At 37.6% G+C, this 20,286-nt stretch overlaps 1 protein-coding gene across 1 annotated transcript; it reads right to left on the bottom strand.

Moving 5' to 3' along the window:
* Positions 1 to 733: 733 nt before the first annotated feature.
* On the bottom strand, positions 734 to 20,075 carry LOC132946400 (cuticlin-4-like). The gene is made up of 4 exons (XM_061016391.1): positions 19,832 to 20,075; positions 8,285 to 8,367; positions 6,520 to 6,784; positions 734 to 4,198 (listed from the first exon to the last, which is right to left on the bottom strand). Exons 1-4 carry the CDS (start codon positions 19,845 to 19,847, stop codon positions 2,610 to 2,612), a joined length of 1,953 nt encoding a protein of 650 aa, XP_060872374.1. The 5' UTR covers positions 19,848 to 20,075; the 3' UTR covers positions 734 to 2,609.
* Between the last annotated feature and the right edge of the window lie 211 nt (positions 20,076 to 20,286).

The raw sequence follows: 20,286 nt of genomic DNA, 5'->3' as shown, positions 1-20,286 counted from the left end.
AAAAATTACTTTTTTTGAATTTTGCAGTGGAAGGATTTCCGGGCAAACTTCAAAATTAAGTTAGATAGTTTACGGCACCGTTAAATAACAATTTTGATAAAAAAAATTTCAAAAATATTTGTTTTAACTAGAGAAAGAATTAAAAACAGTTTTTAAAACGACGTTTATGTAAGTTATGTAACTTCGATTTTTGAAAAGAAGGATCTTATTTTTATGCCTCAAACTGCATAGTGTATACTATTCATTTAAGTTTCAATCTATACGCTGATAGAAAAAAAAATTGGAAAATGTTATTTTTTTCCAATTTAAGGTGATTGCGACATACCTGTTGATTGCTTTTTTATTACAAATTTTTAATTTAGTGGCGGAAGAATTTTCGAGCGAACTTTAAAACTAAGCTAGATAGTCTACGGCACCACCAAGAAACAATTTTGACAAAAAAATGTTCAAAACTTTTTTCTTACTAGGAAAGGGATTGAAAACAGTTTTTAAATTGACGTTTATGTTAATTATAGATTTTTAAAAGGAAGGAGCTAATTTTGTGGGCTCGAAATGCGCCATTCTATTCATTTAAATGGCCATCTCTACGTTGATAGAAAAAAAATTGGTATTCGTTGTCATGGACACTCATGGTTACTATTACTAACAAAACCATATATTATATTATGGTTCATAAATTTTCCTTGCATATGAAAAATATCGAGTTGATTGTACATTAAATAAAAAAAAGCGATTTGAAAAAAATATATATATTTATTTATAAAAGTATAGCATATGTTATAATAATAGATAATTATATAATATTATTTTATGGTCGCGACATATATATATTTCACGTAAGATGTGTTATAATTGTTAGAGATATAATATGATGATATACATATTTACACAATATTCACGACCAATTTGATTACGTTTTTTTTTTATTATTATTATTATCTGTGCATGACGTCTTAGGTCCCATACACAACTGAATATTATGATATGCATTACTTGTGTTTACAAACACTATACATTTATAAATATAAATTATATTATTATTATTATTATTATAATGGTTTAGACTTATAGTTCTCTTAAACACAATATTATATTATATTGATACATAAGTATTATATTATACTAGAGTATTACAATGCGTATAGGTATTATTAATTATTATTATCACGGTAATAATAATAATAAGAATAATAATAGTAATAATATACGTATATAATAATGATGATAATAATTAAAAGCTGGTATTGTTATAGTATAATATGTCGATCTTTGTATACATGATAATATTGCTTTAAACGCTATAAAATAATATCTTTAAGACTAATGTTATACATAAATATAATATTTACAAAGATAAAAAAAAAAAAAAAAAATAATGTACATGTTTTATGATGATAATAATAATATTATACGTTATAATATTATAATATCATTGTCGTGTTAGAAACATAAGATTTGTAATCTATTATATTTCGGCGACTGGCTTCCGCTATACGACCATTATATTATTATTACAATATCGTGAAGTCATATAATATTTTAAAATGACAATCCACAATAATATTATAAAAAATATGTTATTATGATATATATATATAAAGTTCGATAAAATAAAATATAATAAAAATATATAAAATATTATTAAAGCAGTTATTGTAGTGTTTAGATGTGGCCAGCGGAGGAGCCGTCGCCTCGCCTTTTCTTACAAACAATATATGTGAACAATTTTCTTTTTATAATATACAATTGCAGTCGAACGTGGTCAACTCGAAGTTGAAAGGACCGGCCAGAAAGTTCGGGTTAACCAAGAGTAATACAATTATAAAAAATTCTAGGGGAAATAAGTTCGAGGGATCAAAGATTTCGAGTTGAATAGAAGTTCGAGTTAACCAAGTTCGACTGTATATAATATAATATTAATACGGTTATCATCTAATTCGAGCATTGCTCGTACGTCATTCGTCATACTGCTTACTACAGTAGATGTGCTTACAAATAAATAAAATAACTTAAACGGACGTTTATCGTGTCGGAATACTTCGTACATGAAATGCTGTAAACGTCCGCGGGACCTGCGCAGAATATTATAGTGTACTGCGCCGTATTCTGCGCATCGTAGTGTGTATCATATGAACATATTATATATATATAGGTACGCCTATAATATACATTATATATGTTTTTATAAATTTTTTTTTATTAAATTTTTACGATCGGTTAAAAAATGCATAGGTGCCGCAATTATTGTACGCGCAGGAAACGACCCGATTTGTCGTTATTGTCTTTGGGCATAATTGTACTTAAAACCACGAGAACCAGTCCGTGCTTAATGTGATAACGACATGATATAATAACTGATTATGGATATTATTAATTATTATTTTGCGCCACAAAATCGCGGTGCTCTCGCGTTTTTATCGAATAAAAAATCAGAATTGGTTTCGTCAGATGGTATGCGACCTGCCTATATTTTATGATTACATATTATTATGGTTTTAACGTTGAGGGGTGTTTGTGTGGGTTGGGGTCGTTGGGGTTGGGGTTGGGGTTGTCGGAAAATGATTGTTTAAGCTGATGACACGGGTGGCCCGCAGCGTGGCCGGAGGGCCCTACGAGCTGGCCATCTTGACGAACTCGGCGGCTTCGAACGCCGCGCCGTGCATGTACGGTCCCTGTGCGGACGGCGGTGCACCGCACGACATGGCCTTCGCGCTGTTCATGGAACGGACCCGCAAGAACAGGAACGTGACTACCAGGCAGGCGACCACCAACACGGACAGGAGCATGGCCAGACCGGCGACGAACGACGGGACGCTGATGCACACGCTGTCCGCCGAGTGGCCGGACCGGGTGGACATGACGACCGTGTCGCCGTTACCGCCGTTGCCGTTGGTGCCGTTGCCGCTGTTGGGCACGTTCAACGCGAAATTGACGTCGCCGGGCGCGACCACCTGTATGACGCGGCTGGTGTTGACGTCCAACTCGGGGTCGCCGGTGGACCGACGGTGGTGTCTGTGCGGCTTGGCGGCGCCGTCCATGTCGACGGACCGCGGACGGCCACCCAACGACACCAGGTTCATGTGCTGTTGTTGCTGTTGCTCGTCACCGCCGACGGTGCCCTGTCGCTTGACGGTGGCGTACGACGCACCGTGGCCGGGCAATGGTGGTGGTGGAAGGTTCAGACCGTCATCGTCGGCGTCGTTGCCGTCATTGTGGTCGTCACCGGCCGCGGCCGCTGCGTCCGACTGCGACGGTTTCGGGCTGCTGGCTGACGGCGGCGCCGCGTTCGGCAACACTATTTCCGGTTTGAGTTCGGAGTACGCGCCGGCAGGCCCGGACGGGTGTCTGGGGTCCGGATACGCGGGGTAATCGGCCAATTGCGGTGGTGGTGGTGGTCCGTACTCGTTGGGGTGCACAGAGTTGAGGCCGGCGGACGCGTAGTCACCGCCGGTGGCATCAGCCGCGTGCTGAGGCAGTGCGTAGTCGCCGGGGCACTTGGGCTCGGGGCAGTGGTACCGGCACACTTGGATGACGCACTGGAAGTGCACGTTCATCGAGTCGGGGAACTTGAACGCCTGGAAGTACGTGAACGACACGACGGACGCGGACGGCCCGAAGTTCTTGATCTTCTGGAACTTGTACATGATCTTCGGCCTGATGACACAACCGTTGTGGTCGACCAGCTGTATGGGCGTTCGCTTGCCGTCGTGCGCCACGCAGTTGCGCACCAGCATGTCGAACTTGTTCTCCTCGTCCTTGATGGCCAGAACCATGGTCATGGTCTGCCCGATCTTCACGATGCCCGACACCTCGGACGCCCACGGTCCCTTGCCCACCTGGATCTGCATCCAGCACTGCAGGTTGTCGCCGAGGAAGTTGGCGGTGACCGCGTGCAGCATGTCCACCTGGAACGGCTGGAACGTGACCGCCTTCTCGTAGAAGTCGTACCACGTGCACCGCAACTTGCGCGCCTGATCCCAAACCTCCTGCACGTAAGGGTCGTACTGGATGATGATGGTGTTCTCCACGTAACTGCCGCTGGGCGTCTGCCCGTAACCGGAAACGGCCCCGCCGCCACCGCCGCCACCGGCACCGCCTGACGACGTCATGCCGCAGCTGTTCAACAGTATCTCGAAAGTGGCGCTCAGGTGACCGGTGCCGGGTTTCACGTGCACGCAGTGAGGATCGCTGTAGTAACCTGCGAAAATGTTACGTTTATTTAGTTGATGTCTTATTTATTTTATTGGTAGATATTATTATTGTTATTATTATCGTCGGTGTCTGCTGCAAAGGTTATAAGGCGTGTACTAATTATTGTCAAATGTATAATATTATGCAAGTTTACGAAACATACATTTTATTATTATGCTCTATACGTTTAACGTGGTCCAAGGTTTTTTTTATATTGTTTCGCTCCCCCCCCCCCCTCATATTATATCATCGTGTCCGAATTTAGGTATTTAATAGAACATTTAGGTTCAGTCTTGAGGAAGTAGAATGTGGTAATGCTAAAAATCTATTAGGAAAAAGACGCCATTGGATATTATGACACTGCGGTCGTACCAAAATTCGTCCGATTTCGAAAATAGATTTCACGGAGTAGTGACGGAAATCGGCCGCCGCGCTGTCTCGTGCCATTACAATATTACAACGAGTAACGCATTTTCGTATGATATAAAACTCCATAGTTTTCGCGGTTTTTACGTCAAGGCTCGGCATATTTGAATGTACACTTATTGCATTATGTTTGGTGTACACAATTAATATTATTATGTACGTACGTTTTACGTATGATATACGCGGCGTACGTGTGAGATGTGGAGTAAACGATTTCTTTTTTGTCAAATAGCTGGGCACCGCGGGAAGTCTCCCATCGCCGTGCGCGTATAAGTTACCATTAATAAATTGTACGAAACCGCTTTGGAAAAGCGTAATATATTATAATAATACGGTGCACATAGTATAATACACGGACCGATAATTACGATTTACGAGCTGCAGCGGTCAATTAGAGTAAAAACAACGACGAAAAAAAATTATATATAAAAATAAAATACCGACAATCATTACTACTACTACTACTACTACTACAACGGCAGTATGCGACTTTCAGCGTATATATACAATAATAAAATAGTACGCGTGTGTATGCGATAGAGAATGGCTCCGCGAGAAGTTTCATAAATATTAATTAAAAATACGCATACGCGGGCATTTAGTGGGTCAGCGGTGTGCTTAGATGTGTATAGGGGCTCTAAATACGGGTCAAGCGAGATATGACGTGTACGGCGGCGGCGGCAGCGGCGGTTGCCGCGTAACAAAAATATGAAAAACTATTATATTATTATATTATCATAGTAGGTAAGTTGCGTACTTGTGTACCATTTTATTTATTTGTTTTTTTCGTTTCGTCGCATAGTTTTTAACGGCCATTCGTCTAATATAAAATATATTAAACAATGTTATACTATCGAGTGATTGCGGTTATTGTGTTAAATGTTGCAGTAGGGCCGCCGCGCCTAGGCTTACGCCGTTAATGATAATATTATATTTTCTGCGATGCTATGCCATTATAGCATATACCATAATATAGCATCCGTCCGTCACGGAATATAATACATTATTATTATTACAATACCTAGTGTTTCGCTCATCAACGACTTTTTACTTTTCATTTATAAAAATTGTGGTTTTAGGTAGTCTTAGGTTCTCTTTTTAGAAAATCATAATATTTTTAGACTTTAACCCGGACTTTAAGTAAAATAATAATAATTGTCGTTTTCGTGATTTTTAATACAATTATAGAGTTTATGGTGTTCGTATTTTAAAAATTGAATATCTATAATATTTCTATTAATTATTGAAAATATTGTTATGTACGGTATAAAATTATTCAGACATGACAGGTGGAGTAATGTAGTATGAGAAGACGGATATGTCTCGTTGTGGATCTATAGACCTATAAACGTATAACCTATACCCAAAATTATAACGGCGATATTTTGTCCCGTCAATAAAATTCCAACTGCGGTGAAAATTGTTTTCTAAATTCGTCGTGCACCCGGAAAACGTATTAAATTTTTTTAATGATCATTATTGGTATTATGCAATTTACTGACGGAATTATATTATAATAAGACGTAGGTATATATTATACGAATCGCGTGCTTGTGAAACGAATAATACGTCCTCTGCTCCAGCCCATACTCCATCGGCATTGCTAATATAATAATTTATAATAATATTATTGGGCCTCGTTTAAAATAATTTGAATAGACCTGCCCGTAATAGATAATATAATTATAGCACCATAATGGGAAATGTCGATTTGAAAAAAATTTCCGGACTGTACGTCCCAAATAATCTTTCGTAAGCTCCCTCCCCCCCGACAACAACAACCAACTCAAATTTCACTTGCGACACCCTTGCAACCGCGGCCGTCGACTGTAAATTGTTGAAATTCGAGCAAACGGGTTTGCGCAAAACACAACAATAGTGTTATCGCCGTTAAATACGCACCTTTAGAGAAAATCACTCCGTAGAACGGCCTGTCGAATTCGATGTTCACTCGCATGTGCGTCTTCTCGCACTGCACCTGCAGGTGTTTGATCTTGACGGCGTCCGGCACGGCCTGCAGCGGCCACGTGTCGTCATGCGGCCCCTGTAGCGGACCGCCGGACGGCAGTGGCAGTCCGACATCGTAACCGCCACCGGATCTGTGTTCGAGCGGTAGCGCCGCCGCGTTGTTGTTCTCCGGCCCCAGGCTACCATCGCCGCTGGTGCTCTGTAGGCCAAACGATTGTAATTATTAATCTATTGTAATAATATTGTCATTACGTTTTTCGCGAGGTTTCCGCCGTCACGCGGTCACACATAATATTAATAAAAACATATCGATCATGCATATAGATTTTCCTTGTAGAGGAAAAATATCGAACACCGCGTGCCACGATTGTCTGTATGAACTTAACTAAATTTTAATTTATACATAGTGCTATGATATGTATATATTTCGGTGATACACCCTTAAGAAATCGTAGATACGCTACAGAGACCACGTTATAAGGTACTCGGATAGTGAACACTATTATATTTTATCGGCCGTAATGTATTATAATACATCAGACAATTTTTTATTTTTAGGGGATCGTCGGGTCCTGGAATATTTTAATATAATTTCGTACATTATATCATATTGTTTTCTTAACGAACAAAATTTGATTTTTTTTTCGCATAAATAATAGCGCGTGCTGCACCTCGATATAATATTACTGTTGCAGGTCAGCAGTGAGCGCCTATCGTTGGCAATTATTGGTATTTGGTACTGTGCAGCCTCGCCCAATACTAAGGTACTGTAAATCCGATATGACCTGTACGACAGTGTGTTATAAATGCTTATAACAATAATAGTATAAACTATTCCTTGTACGTATTTGTGTGTATTTTATAGGTAACATAATATTGAGATGAAAACGCGCGTTTCGTGTTTCGCGGTAATAAATGCTAATTATTATTATATTATAAGGAAGATTAGCGCGCCGACCGATAGACGTCGATTTGAATGTATAGCAATGCATTATACCGATAATAATTAATAATGCATATATAGCGTGATCTCGTGAATCGATTAAACTATAAAGTATTAGAGTATCCACTTATAATAGGTACATATTATTACCATATTACTGTAATATATATTTTTTCTTACGATATTCATATTATTACAAGATAAAAATTTAAAAGTGAGTTTGAGATTTTTTTAGCGAACAGTTTAACCCGAGTAAGAAAAACAAATGTTTTCGTATGTAAATTTAAAATTACTCCATAATATAATTTATTATTATATAACATAAAAAACTTTTTCGTTTATTTTCTCGATACAGTTAATTTACATGGAGTAACTACCTATATGCAACGTTAAGCAGCTCTACGTTGTAAAAACAAACATAAAAAAAATAAATAATATTCATTGCACGCAATTTTTGAACGTATGTGTTTGTTTTTAAATTGTTCGTAACGTAGGTACCTAATATCGTAATTAGAAATTATTAATTATTAATGTTGCATGTCGTGAACATTTATATTGGAAACCATAATAATAATAATAATAATATGCTGCTAATATTGTCATTAATGAAACACGGACGTCGATGCGGAATCGTCAAATTATTATATAATATTATATCGAACACCATAGTCGTATTATAGGTGAACTCGAGGGGGTCTATAAAATACAAAAGCAAATTGATATTCCATAATATAACAACAATATTATTATACTCACGTGTAAGAACAACAGAGCTCCGAGGAACACGATGTACACTTGGTGCCTCAGGCATCTCTTCATAGTGAACCCGACGGAACGATCTGTAAACAAATATTAAATCGAATGTTAAAAAAAAAAAAACGATGAAATTTTAATAGGTATAGGTGCCTAATATTATACTACGATCCTTATTGCATCCAAACGGGGCCGCGTCTCAATCAGTCTCGACCCCGCGTGCGTATAAATGTGTAATATTATTATATAGGTGATATAAATACAATATTATATATAATAATAATATATCTTATACGATTATAATGTACTGCAATATTACGATTTACAATAATATTCGGAGACCGGATCTCAAACGTTTTCGGGGTGAAGGTCGTCTGCGCGCGGCATCCGGAACGATCGGAATCGGACGCGCCGGAGGCGGGGCGAAACGGCGTGTTTGGAAAACGTAAAATAATATATAATATGTATCTGGAACACGCGGGCCGCTAGAGGCGCTCGAGTCGACCGGGCCCGGGAAAGTAAGGCGCTTTCACTGTCTTCGGGATGTGGGTGGGCGGGCGGATGGGTGGATATATATATACGTCCTGCCTGCCTATAATATACCTCTTGTTGTGTGTGTGTATATATATATATATATATATAGCGTATTATAGTTGTGCGTCCGTTGCAATTGCACTTTCAAATATTTTACGTCTTCGGAACGCCAATTAGAGAGAGAGAGACCGCGTGTATAATAAAATGTATTATTACAAATGTGCGTTAGAGCCGCGTCCTCCCTTATAATGATATTGTAGCCGAGTCATTATATTATGGAGGCCGTTCTACAAATAAATTGTTTTCGTTTCTTATTTCGATGTTTTTTCGCAGCAGCGACGGCGTTCGTCGCACTGCACATAAATTGGATATCATCATGTCACTGACGTACGCACGACAGATCCGCTAAGACTCACCGCCCGAACGATATTGAGCACTGATCAAAAAAAAAACTGTTAGCCACTGCGACCCTATAGCCGAGGATTTCACATGGCTGAAATGGCAGTACTAAAAATAAATGTTGGCAACGATATATGGATTTCGAGGAGGCTTCGGACCGTTATACCAATACTAGAACGGCGAAATTTTCAGGACGTAGTGTTAAGCAACCACCTCTCTTCTTTAATAATTGGACTCACGAAACAACAAAACATAAGTGTATGATGTGGCTGTGCGGATAAGGCACTTCGTATAAAACAAAAACTGCAGGGTATTTAACATAATAGGTATGAATATCTTCCGAGTAACATGATCCGAGAATTTTTAAAATATGCACGGAAATACATTTTTTTTGCAATCCGTTAAATTTGTTAATGGACGCACGCGTACACAAAATCGTGACCGAAACGCGCGGCGCCCGAGGTTCTCATCCCGACTATTCCCCCCCCCCCCCCTTCCGTCCGTCATTAGGCATATTCAAACAATTGTTGTCAATTGGGCGGGTCAACGATGATAATGACTAATAATAATATATAAGTAATCACATTAACAATAATAATAATAATAATTGGTCGACGCGAACGTGTGTACAGCGCAGAATATTCGTCGCCACACTTGCCATCATATCGGCTATAATATTATTATTATAGTCTTGCGCTGGGATAAATTAATATTTAATAATAAAAAATAAAATAGAAACAATGGCCCATGGGAGAAAATATACACATGTTGAAAATAGAAAGAAACACCGATCCGAAGGTTTCGATTAGAACCGGTTTAAATCAGATATATACCTATATGATGAGTGTGTGTAAATATATGTATCGAATTACTTTCAATGTTCGTGTAAAAAGGACCTGTTCTCCAAGATCAAGATCAATGAACCGCGTGCACGCCTATGAATATGGGTCAGTAGGATGTAAATATTTATTCCGCCGCACCCCTTGCAAGGTCAAAATCGTTTCGTCGATCCCTCACACGACGGTGCAGTCCATACTACATACAGATAATATTATAATAATATGTTAAATTATGTTTTATTATTGCTATTAAATTGTCGCGAATACATTATAATGGCACACAGTTACTTGCGAACAAAATTAAATAACACGTGATTTACAAAAGCGCGCAATACAACAACATAATAATAATATGTTCGTAGCTCTAGCATTATATATAGATAGAGTAGGGTGCTATAGTGTATTACGATGTATTGTTTTGTTTTTCTTCTTTATGACGGAAAAATAATAACTTAGACAATAATTCGACCAATGAGATTCAACAGGTAGGTACGTGAGAAAATACAAGTCAATAATATATACGATTCAACCCGTGTTCGCACTGTAGGTAGTACATAGGTACCTATAATATTTAGGTAGTAGTATAACACTGTGTAAACAAACAAATCTCGAAATGTTTGTTTTTAAGGCAGTTGTTCGTGAACTATCGTTTATTATAAAATCATACGTTTAATGATGAATTATATTTATTATTCATCATATAGTAAATGTAGAGGTTATAATATAACTATGAATAATATATATAATTTATATAGATATATATAGGCCCACAAGGACTATACATTATTATTATGCTGGGAAAACGGTTTTACGTTGGAGGAAATGTATATAATTAGGTTTAATACCTATAGGTATAAGATATTGTAAGTACGCAATGGTGTTAAGTGTAGACACCATATAGCCGCAAATAGCGAGATTTGGGAGGGCTAAAGCCATACTACAGTAATATCGAATATAACTTAAAAAAAAATTAGGACATTTTTGGAGGACTTAGCCCCCCCCCCCCCCTTGTTCATAATTCAAACGATTTTGGCGACTAGACCAAGCAGATACGCATTAAACTATTATGACTGCGTGAGAATCAAATAAAACAAATATTTTTTCGCATTCGTTCGGATGCTGGACGGTTGGTGGTTACACGGTTTTATAACGCAGTATCATTATTAAATCCATCGGTGGCTCAACGACCATATACCACGTGTATAGTATAATATACAACCTAACCTAGTCATAATGTGTCGCTGGTACCTATCCGAAATATTTTATTATAATAATATTATGTGAGTACCTCGGGTTTAACTGACGGCCACCCGGCATGCCGACCTGCAGTGACCACCCGGCCAAGTCTTACGCCTTACGGCCACCGACCGGCGAATATTTCATGCCCAACGAACGTATATAGTCGTACCTATATAACGTATAAGTACCTACTCCTTTCCAATGTACCTATATGTAATATTATAGAGGCTTCAGCCCAAACGGACGGCGCTTTCACGGACTCGATATAGCGCGCATTCGGTGTGAACATTGTTTCGGCAAAACGGAAACGGATGAGATTAACACACACACTCATTATTGCCGACGTGTCTAAGTAAGTTTGAATGTATGTGTGTGTGCTTGCATGTGAATGTGTGTTTGCACGTGTGTGTGTGTGTGTGTGTGTGTGTGTGTGTGCGCGCGCGCGTACGAAGAGATGTGCGTCCGTGTTTACTTTCTAATTCTTAACCGTACGGACGTGACTGGACGGACGGGAGATTAAACTCGGCTCGTTAATTTTCAATTACACGCACGCCATTAAATTTGGCGCGAGTAATTCGGGGCGGCGACGGAGACTTTAATGCGACGACGCGATATCCCGCAAACGAATTCTCAACGGCGCTGAGGGTTGAGCCCGGTTCCGGTAGGTATGCTGTCCATATCATACAATATTTTTGTAAATTATTGCAATGAGCACCCCGTTGTCCGCGGGCTCGAAAGTGTCGAAACGGATAAGGATATGATCAAATATAGTATTATACAAGGTGTTCGAAAAAAATTGGAAACCCTTTAATATTATACTGTTTGCATATTTTTATACTTAAATCATTTAATCAGCTCATTAATGATTTCATATTATCGTTTATCAGTAAGTTCTAATTAGTCTAATGACGACCGTTTCCAAACTTTTTGAACACCATTATATGTATATAATAATATATGACCGTATATTACACGTCTTTGGCAACTCTACAAGAACAGGATATATAGGATTATTGCATTACTATTATTACATTAATAATTATGAGATGATGGTTTAAATAATAATGATTTATAATTTTAGTATTTTAGTATTTTAGTATTTTAGCTCTATGTATTATTTAACTACACGGTTTTATACATAATAACAAATACTTATTATACACAAATATATGGACAAAAATATTTATTTTTTGTATTGATGTTTTAGTAATTTTAGTAAAACGTATTGTGAGTATTTAATATTTTGTTAACTATTTAATGCGTTTATATTTCAAACTGTGAACTTATACGACTTATTCCCACACACGAACATTTTCAGTAGAACCCATTATCTTCTTGAGGAATAAAAAAATTTAAAATACAGTGTTCGGCTTAGCTGATGGAATACCTCCACTAAGTGACGTCTGATATACACGATAAAGTGTGTAAGTGTCATGGGCCCGCAATAAAATTACACATTTTGAGTTAATTTTTTTTCATACAATTGCTTATAATATATTTTGACAACGAAACACGAGTCGAAGTGTTTTTCGCACATACACCGCGTTGATTTTAATGTCATACGTTATTGACGATTTTAAATGCGATGATAACAAACTGTTTTCAAACAAATATATTACAATATTGTAATAATACGTTTGGGGCGACGAAAAACGCTGCTTTCGCCTCACCGCGACAGTAATATTATTACATTGTTTTTCTGCGACTACGCGATGACGTGCGTGCATAATAATAATAGTAATATATATAGTACAATACAATATACACACGAGCACATAAGAACGTACCTGTATAATATTATAATAGCGGTAATGTTCAACACATCCGGATCGTTGGTCCCGTTCAGAAACCGCGGGTGGACAGACCACAGTTTCGTAATACGCGACGTCGTTGGATAAAACAAAAAATATCACACTTTCTCTTTCGGGGTTTTTTTATTATTTTTATTATTATTATTATTATTCTATCGTCGTTTGAAAAATTAATTTGGCGATAATAATTGCGGCGACGATGGCGCGATGACGACGCCATGTGCATGCACAATGAGTGCGCCCGGCGGACAATGGAAGGACGTCCGTCGCAACAGAATCCGTTCGAAACGTCGTCGTCTCGGTCGCGGTCATATTACTCTCCGCAGCGATGAGTAGATTACCTATTATATATTATTATTATTATTATCCACGCATTGCCGACTGATGATGGCTAATTTTTAAAATTGCTCAATTATTTTTTTATTCTTTTACTTTTATCATAATATTATTCTCTGAAAATCGGTCTCGAGCGCGATAACAATCGTTTTTTTCCGCACCGCACATAAGTATGCGTGGTCCAAAAACGCATGCGTAATAAAATATTTAATTTGCAACTGTGTAAATTGTGACATATAGTGTACGCTATAATAATATGTTATATAAAAGCACGAGGGCGATTTCGTGAAGTTCCTATGGCTTTGTACCCATCTATACTGCAGTGTATAATATTTTATTCGGGTATCGGATTGAGATGCGCTATTGGTCGATGCGCGGCGGTGTTGGGTTGCACGCGGTCAAAGAGAGCTGAAGCCCGCGAATGGGTACATGTAATATCGACATATTGTATACCGACGATGGGGTCAGGTTTCTGATCGAACTAAACCCGTTCTAAGAGTTAGGTCCAATAGGCCTGTGAACGAAAAAGAAACGAAAAATGCCTCCGTCCCGTGAGCGTGTCTTATGTATATATATATAATATATAGGTACGTTTATGCGTCCGGCGGAAAGAAAAAAGAAAACTGTACGGTACAAGAGCAACCGTTTGTAATTAAATGTCTGAAATCGCTTGTCAAGAGGAGAAATAAAACGCACTCGTAATTATATCGCGACTCTCGACGATAACGAGACCGACTGCTGTGTATGCCTATGTATCGAAAGGAGCAGATTTCACGTGAAATATGCGACCAGTGACAAATTCATCTCTGAACGGGTATATAATATACATTATTTATTTATATATATATAACATATACCTAGGCGTACTGCAGTATATAACATGCATTATAGTCAATCAAAAAACGTCGTAATACGTGAAGGAATATGTAAATCGCAATCACTTTCTCTGTTGTAATACGCCGTAAACGTCGTGTAAATCTCGCTGTCAAATAATATATGTCCACTATATAAATAATAGTTGATAATATATGTATATTGTACCAAGTATAGGTTGGCGTATGTTTTTGCTCGATTTCTTAGAAAAAAATATCAATATCATGTAAAAATATCGTTGGTCATTTTGAAATTTCTCCGATTTTAGTCGCAGGCACCGTGTTTGTTTGATTTCGATGACGTTACAATATTATAGTTGTTATAAGAGTTTCATGTATACAATTCAAATATTATAATATATCCATATATAACGTGGGTACTATATAGTTATTATTGTTAGATAGAATGCATATCAAGAACAAAAAAAAAAACACTCCAAAAAAGTCTATGATTTATATTATTATTATACATATTTAAAAATAAATACAGAAATATCTTAAAATTGCTAGGAATATGTAAGTTGTGCAACTTACAAAATACAATTTTTTAACACGCACAGTATAGGCGAGTCGTGTCGAGTATCAACCCACACGAGTAATATGGTGCAGAAGTGAAATTCAGCACAAGTCAAAAAACAACATTTACTCAACCGAGAATCCGGATTCGGATACACCACGTTCGCCTAAAGCAATACACGACCGTATTCACGATCAAGTCGCACTTTGCAACGGAAAAACGCTAAACTATACGTTTTTAGATTTTAGATTTTTTTTCGTCATTTAAATTTTTAGTCTAGGGCCATTGTATTGTATGCTCGGGCACAGAACTGCAGTCGGTATAATATTGGCGTAGAAAGTATTAGCCGTGCCATTTCGCCAGTTGTATTTTTATTACAGAAGCATATAACACACACGCGGTATGTGTGTCAGCAATGGATGCAGAGAAAGTGCCGACGTTGTTTGAATGAATATATAGCTGTGTATATGTACCTGCGTGCGCGTATGTGTACGTGCGAGCATGTCTGTGTGTGTGTGTGTGTGTGTGTGTGTGTGTGTGTGTGTGTGTATGTGTGTGTGTGTGAGTTAAGCAGAACTTCTGTAATGGATCGTCAATCTTCTTCCCCATTATGTTCCGATATGAAAACATCGCTTTGGGAGACCGGTTCGCTATAATGGGATGCGCGCGAATTCGATACGAGACAATATTATGATCGCGTCAATAACAATATTATTATTGATGTGCTACAGAAATTGGATCGGAGAGCGATTTTCTTCGACGACCTTGAATGGAATTAAGAGCGAAAGTAGTATTTTCCAAAAACCTAATCGTTTTATTGTTGCTCGATAATTGTTAAAGAAAGTATAATATCATTATCATTGCTCAAAATATTAATATCGTCGATTGTATATTATCCGGAAAATAATCTTTATATCGGTCCCCTGCTGGCTGTTCGTTAAAGTCTCCGCGAAACGTGCTCAAGTTTAACAAAATGAAAATACGCTTATGATATATTCTTCTAATATTATGTGTATAATAATTGTAAGACAACTAAAACATTAGATGAAATTATTGATTGACGAGTTGCTCTATACTTTGTAGCGTAATGGAATCGTAATTCAGCGTGTGCGATTAATGATTTTATACGTAGAACATCACGTCAATACACAAGTAAGTGTATTTATTGTGTATTGCATTGCCATCGTGTATTTCCCGATTGGATTGATGTACAAATACATTTAGTCATAAAATAATGTGTGGGTGATCATAAATTAAAAATCAAATCAAACAACGAAAATTCACGCTGTACCCCCGTTTCTATCGACAAAATTGAATAGCATTAGATTAAATATTATATAATACAGGTATTGTAAATAGCAGCGTATTATGATTTATTACCGGGTAGTGTGGTTATATTAATGCGGTGGCGTTATTTCGTTAGCACAATTACGTTAGTATAAATATATTGTAGATATATATTATACATTGATTTTAGATGAATTATTAAAAATTAATAATTATAAAGTAGGTATGTACCGTTCAAAACGATCAAATCTGATTTATCGAACGTTTTTTTTTAAAAAATATATAACCAATAAGAAAAGCCTATATATAGGTAGGTACATCTTTAAACCGGAAGCAAAAATTACAATTATCACAAGGATCTCCCTTAAAAAAAAAACAAATCTGAAACGATGCCACTGGGTTAATGCGAATTCGGGATGAACACGGCATAATTATTCATACACGGGTACAATAATATGATAATATGTATATAATATTATTATACACCTATACAGGAGTATGCTGCAGCGGTCGGTAACTGTTATCACTCGCTCGCGGATGGTCCGGCTGTCGCTTTCTATAAAATATATAATAATATACGCTCGACGTGGGCTGTCCGCCGGCCAATTATAATGGCCCGCAGATTCCGATATACATATTATAATAATAATAATAATAACAATAATAATAATATATGATTATGTACACACGTTTAACATCTGTACATATCATTATTATACCGAATAGGTGTGGTAAATGTGTGCCAAATTTCACACCTTTGCGACTCTTGTCCCGTACGCGTGCGCGTATAGCTGACGCGTATACCTATCATACGATATAATAATATTATTCCGTATACCTATTGGCTGTTTGGTTATTACGACTTCCACCACCTCGGTGGCTGCAGTTGGATGGAATGGCCGCAGACGATGGAGCGGCGGACTCGTATTAACCTAATTTTTTATTATTTTTTTTTAGCCGATCGTCGTATAAGGGGAAACTGGTCGCCGCGTGCTCCGCGGAACTGGTTTGCGCGCGCGGGCCCCTAATCTCGCCGTTGTGTGTATTATATTCGCTGTTGGGCCCGACCGTGACCCACTCGCCGGACGAAAGTTGCACCCGCCTTGGTACGGTGCGCGGAGGTGCGCGTCCGCAGTGCAAGTGCGTGTGCAGTGTATACGTGTGCGCGGGCAGTGTACGTGGGCGCGCGTGCAGTGTACGTGTGCGTGATCTGCAGGGGGGGTGGCACCGTGAGCGGGATGACGTGTGACCTTGGAGAGGACCAATGGAAATATGCGTTTTCATTATCGTGTCCAGTATTGTTATGTGTATAGGACATTTCCTTTAGAGTCGGCATAATGGTTTAAATAAAAACGACAGTCGAAAAATCTCAATTCAACAAGGCATAATAATATTTGTTTTTATTTTTAATGTATCGTGATATTTTTGTTATCAGTTAAATACAGGACGTGTTAACTTATTCCAAAACGACTTAAAGTGAGACGTAGATACGGGGTAGCAAAAACTGTTTACACATGATATTATGTAAGTATATACGTTTATGGAGAGACAGGGACTCTACCCGACGATAGTGGTTGAGCACGTCGCGTTATTATTCGGAGACTTTGATCAGACGCAGCAATGTCCACAAGTATTTAATATCATTATTGTAGTTCACGCGATCAATACAATAAGATACACGAGTTCAAATTTCAGTACGGCTAAGGAATTGAAACGATTTAAGTACCGATCGCAATCGATTAGACAAATTATTTGTCAAAAAATGTGATTATTCTAATTTACTATTCGTCGTCATTGAGGTTTTTAATAATTGCATAATATTGATAATAATAGGTATATTGTCATGTTTTCGAAGTAATCTGACAATATTATAAGAAAACTATTATTTAAATTAGTTAAGATTTTTATAATTTAACGAGTCTTCTTATATTTTAATCGATTTAAAGTTTGAACATCTTTTTTGATCCAAAGAAACCGATTTACAAATATTTTAAAAACTTAAAAATTCATTAAATCTATATCTACTGTGACAACGACAACACACATAAATTCATTCTCCGTGCACAATTTTGAGTGGTACGAAAACTAATTAGTAGATAATTGATAATGTAAACAACAAATTATCAATCTAATCGTTTCTATAGAAACACTAATTAATAATCACTGAAAACGGCAAATTGATTTACATTCAATACCTAGTCCCGTTTCATATATGTTTTGGGATGTAATTAATGTCATATAATGATATTATATTTGTTCTTAAATTTTTTATAAAAATATAGAATTATTTTTTACTTTAAACCGGTTACTTGGTGGGTGTTACGATGTTTTACATAATTCGTTTGATTATAATATTATATCGACCGCGGCCATTGACAACATCACGCATGGACTATTATAGGCACACTAATAATATACCTATCGCACTAAAAAAAATTGCCGTTTTACATGTTATATACGTATTATTGCGCTATACTCTACTAGTTACAAGATGTCGCAGAGAGGACAAAACCGCCAAGGTCGTTTGAATGAATTTTGGCCACTGTTTACCGCGGTTCAGTGACTCTGAAAGTAAATTTCTTCTGAACCTATATACACATATATGCACTGCACGTATTATGTACAACGGTTTATTAAACTGCGGTATATTTACTATTTAATCGGAAACGATTATTCAATAACATAATTTGGACGATTGGAATTGATTCTGAAACCGATTCCGAAATAGCGTGGTACGTGCAGTCGCGAGTCGTGACGAGCGAGACTTTTTTTCGAAATCAACGAAATAAAAGCGGAGAAGATGTTGTACATACCTATATAGCAATGATATTATTATATAGTACGATTGTTTCGTTTATATTATCGTAACAGTAGATTTGAATGCATTTCTAAACGGCTGACCTTGGGCGACAGTCCTTTCTCCGTGGAATGTCCGTTTACTCCGACGAAGAAAGTACCTACCCATATTTTATGTGCGCCTACACCCATAATTATTATTATTATTATTAAACTACGCGAACACGCGTCGGCCGGACGATCTCCGTCACGGGCCGGTACTCGGCCGTGACAGTAACCGGAGGGGTGAATAAATTTTGGACTTTCTTGGCGTTTACCTCACGCACACAAATGGTCTTTTGTTCCGTTTTAATTCCCATTGTGCGCGCGTCTGCCCACAGTTTTGTCGTTTTACTTTCAATTGAAGGACGGCGAAAAGAAATGAATAGTGTAACAACCTTAACAAACAAAAAAATCGTTTTTTACCGCGCGCTGTTAGACAATAATATCGCCCGTCGTTTGTATGTTTAATAATGTTGACGTTTAATAAGCCGAAGGCGAACGTGTGCGTGTATACAGGACAAAAACGATACTCTAAATAGTTAGAGGACGTATTTGCTGTAGAGACGAGAAGTTATATAGGTACGATAATCAATGGTGTTATTATATTATGATGTTATGTCATAATATGGAGCCGTTTGAATATAATAACTATATTACCTATACTGTATCACAATATAATATTCTCTATTTGATTGTATCATAGTAATAATATTAATTGGTATACTATATAGTCGATGGAGTAAAGATAGAAGTACGAGAACCGAAATACGTATATCATAATATACCATGGTTAAGGAAGTATATAGTTTGTCTTAAGTCTCTAAATAAAATCGATCTAAATAATATTATAATAATTATAATTTGTAATATTTACTCACCCAATTTTACGACCATGTATATGTATAACTGTATCCAGGTGGACTGTCACTACGAAAAAAAACCGGATGCGCGTTGTATATTATGGACGTTTATATTACGTTAAGTACAATTGTTTTTCAAATATATTTCAATCGTTAAGTTTATTTTATGCTTTGCACCGCGTGGACACTGTCGCGAACGAGTGTAAAATTGTACTGTCCGATGTTCGCGCTGAAGACACAAGTATAATACTGACCCAGTGTCAATCGGCCGGCGCGATACAAGTCTAGTCGGCGACGACCGACTTTCTCTTCGGTCCCGCTTCCGTTCTCCCGCCCTCCCTCTCCATCTTCCGGTCCGACGATCGTCCTCCACGCGAAGTCTAGAGTCCCCACTCCCCACCACGTGTCCGAAACTCCACCACCTTGGTGCACCACCACCACCACCACCACCTGCACCCGGTGTGCAATGTGCG

Source organism: Metopolophium dirhodum, chromosome 6 (assembly GCF_019925205.1).
Source record: "Metopolophium dirhodum isolate CAU chromosome 6, ASM1992520v1, whole genome shotgun sequence".
Lineage (NCBI taxonomy): Eukaryota > Metazoa > Arthropoda > Insecta > Hemiptera > Aphididae > Metopolophium > Metopolophium dirhodum.
The sequence above is the reverse complement of the archived record's forward strand: the minus strand, read 5'-3'. Positions and strand labels throughout refer to the sequence as shown.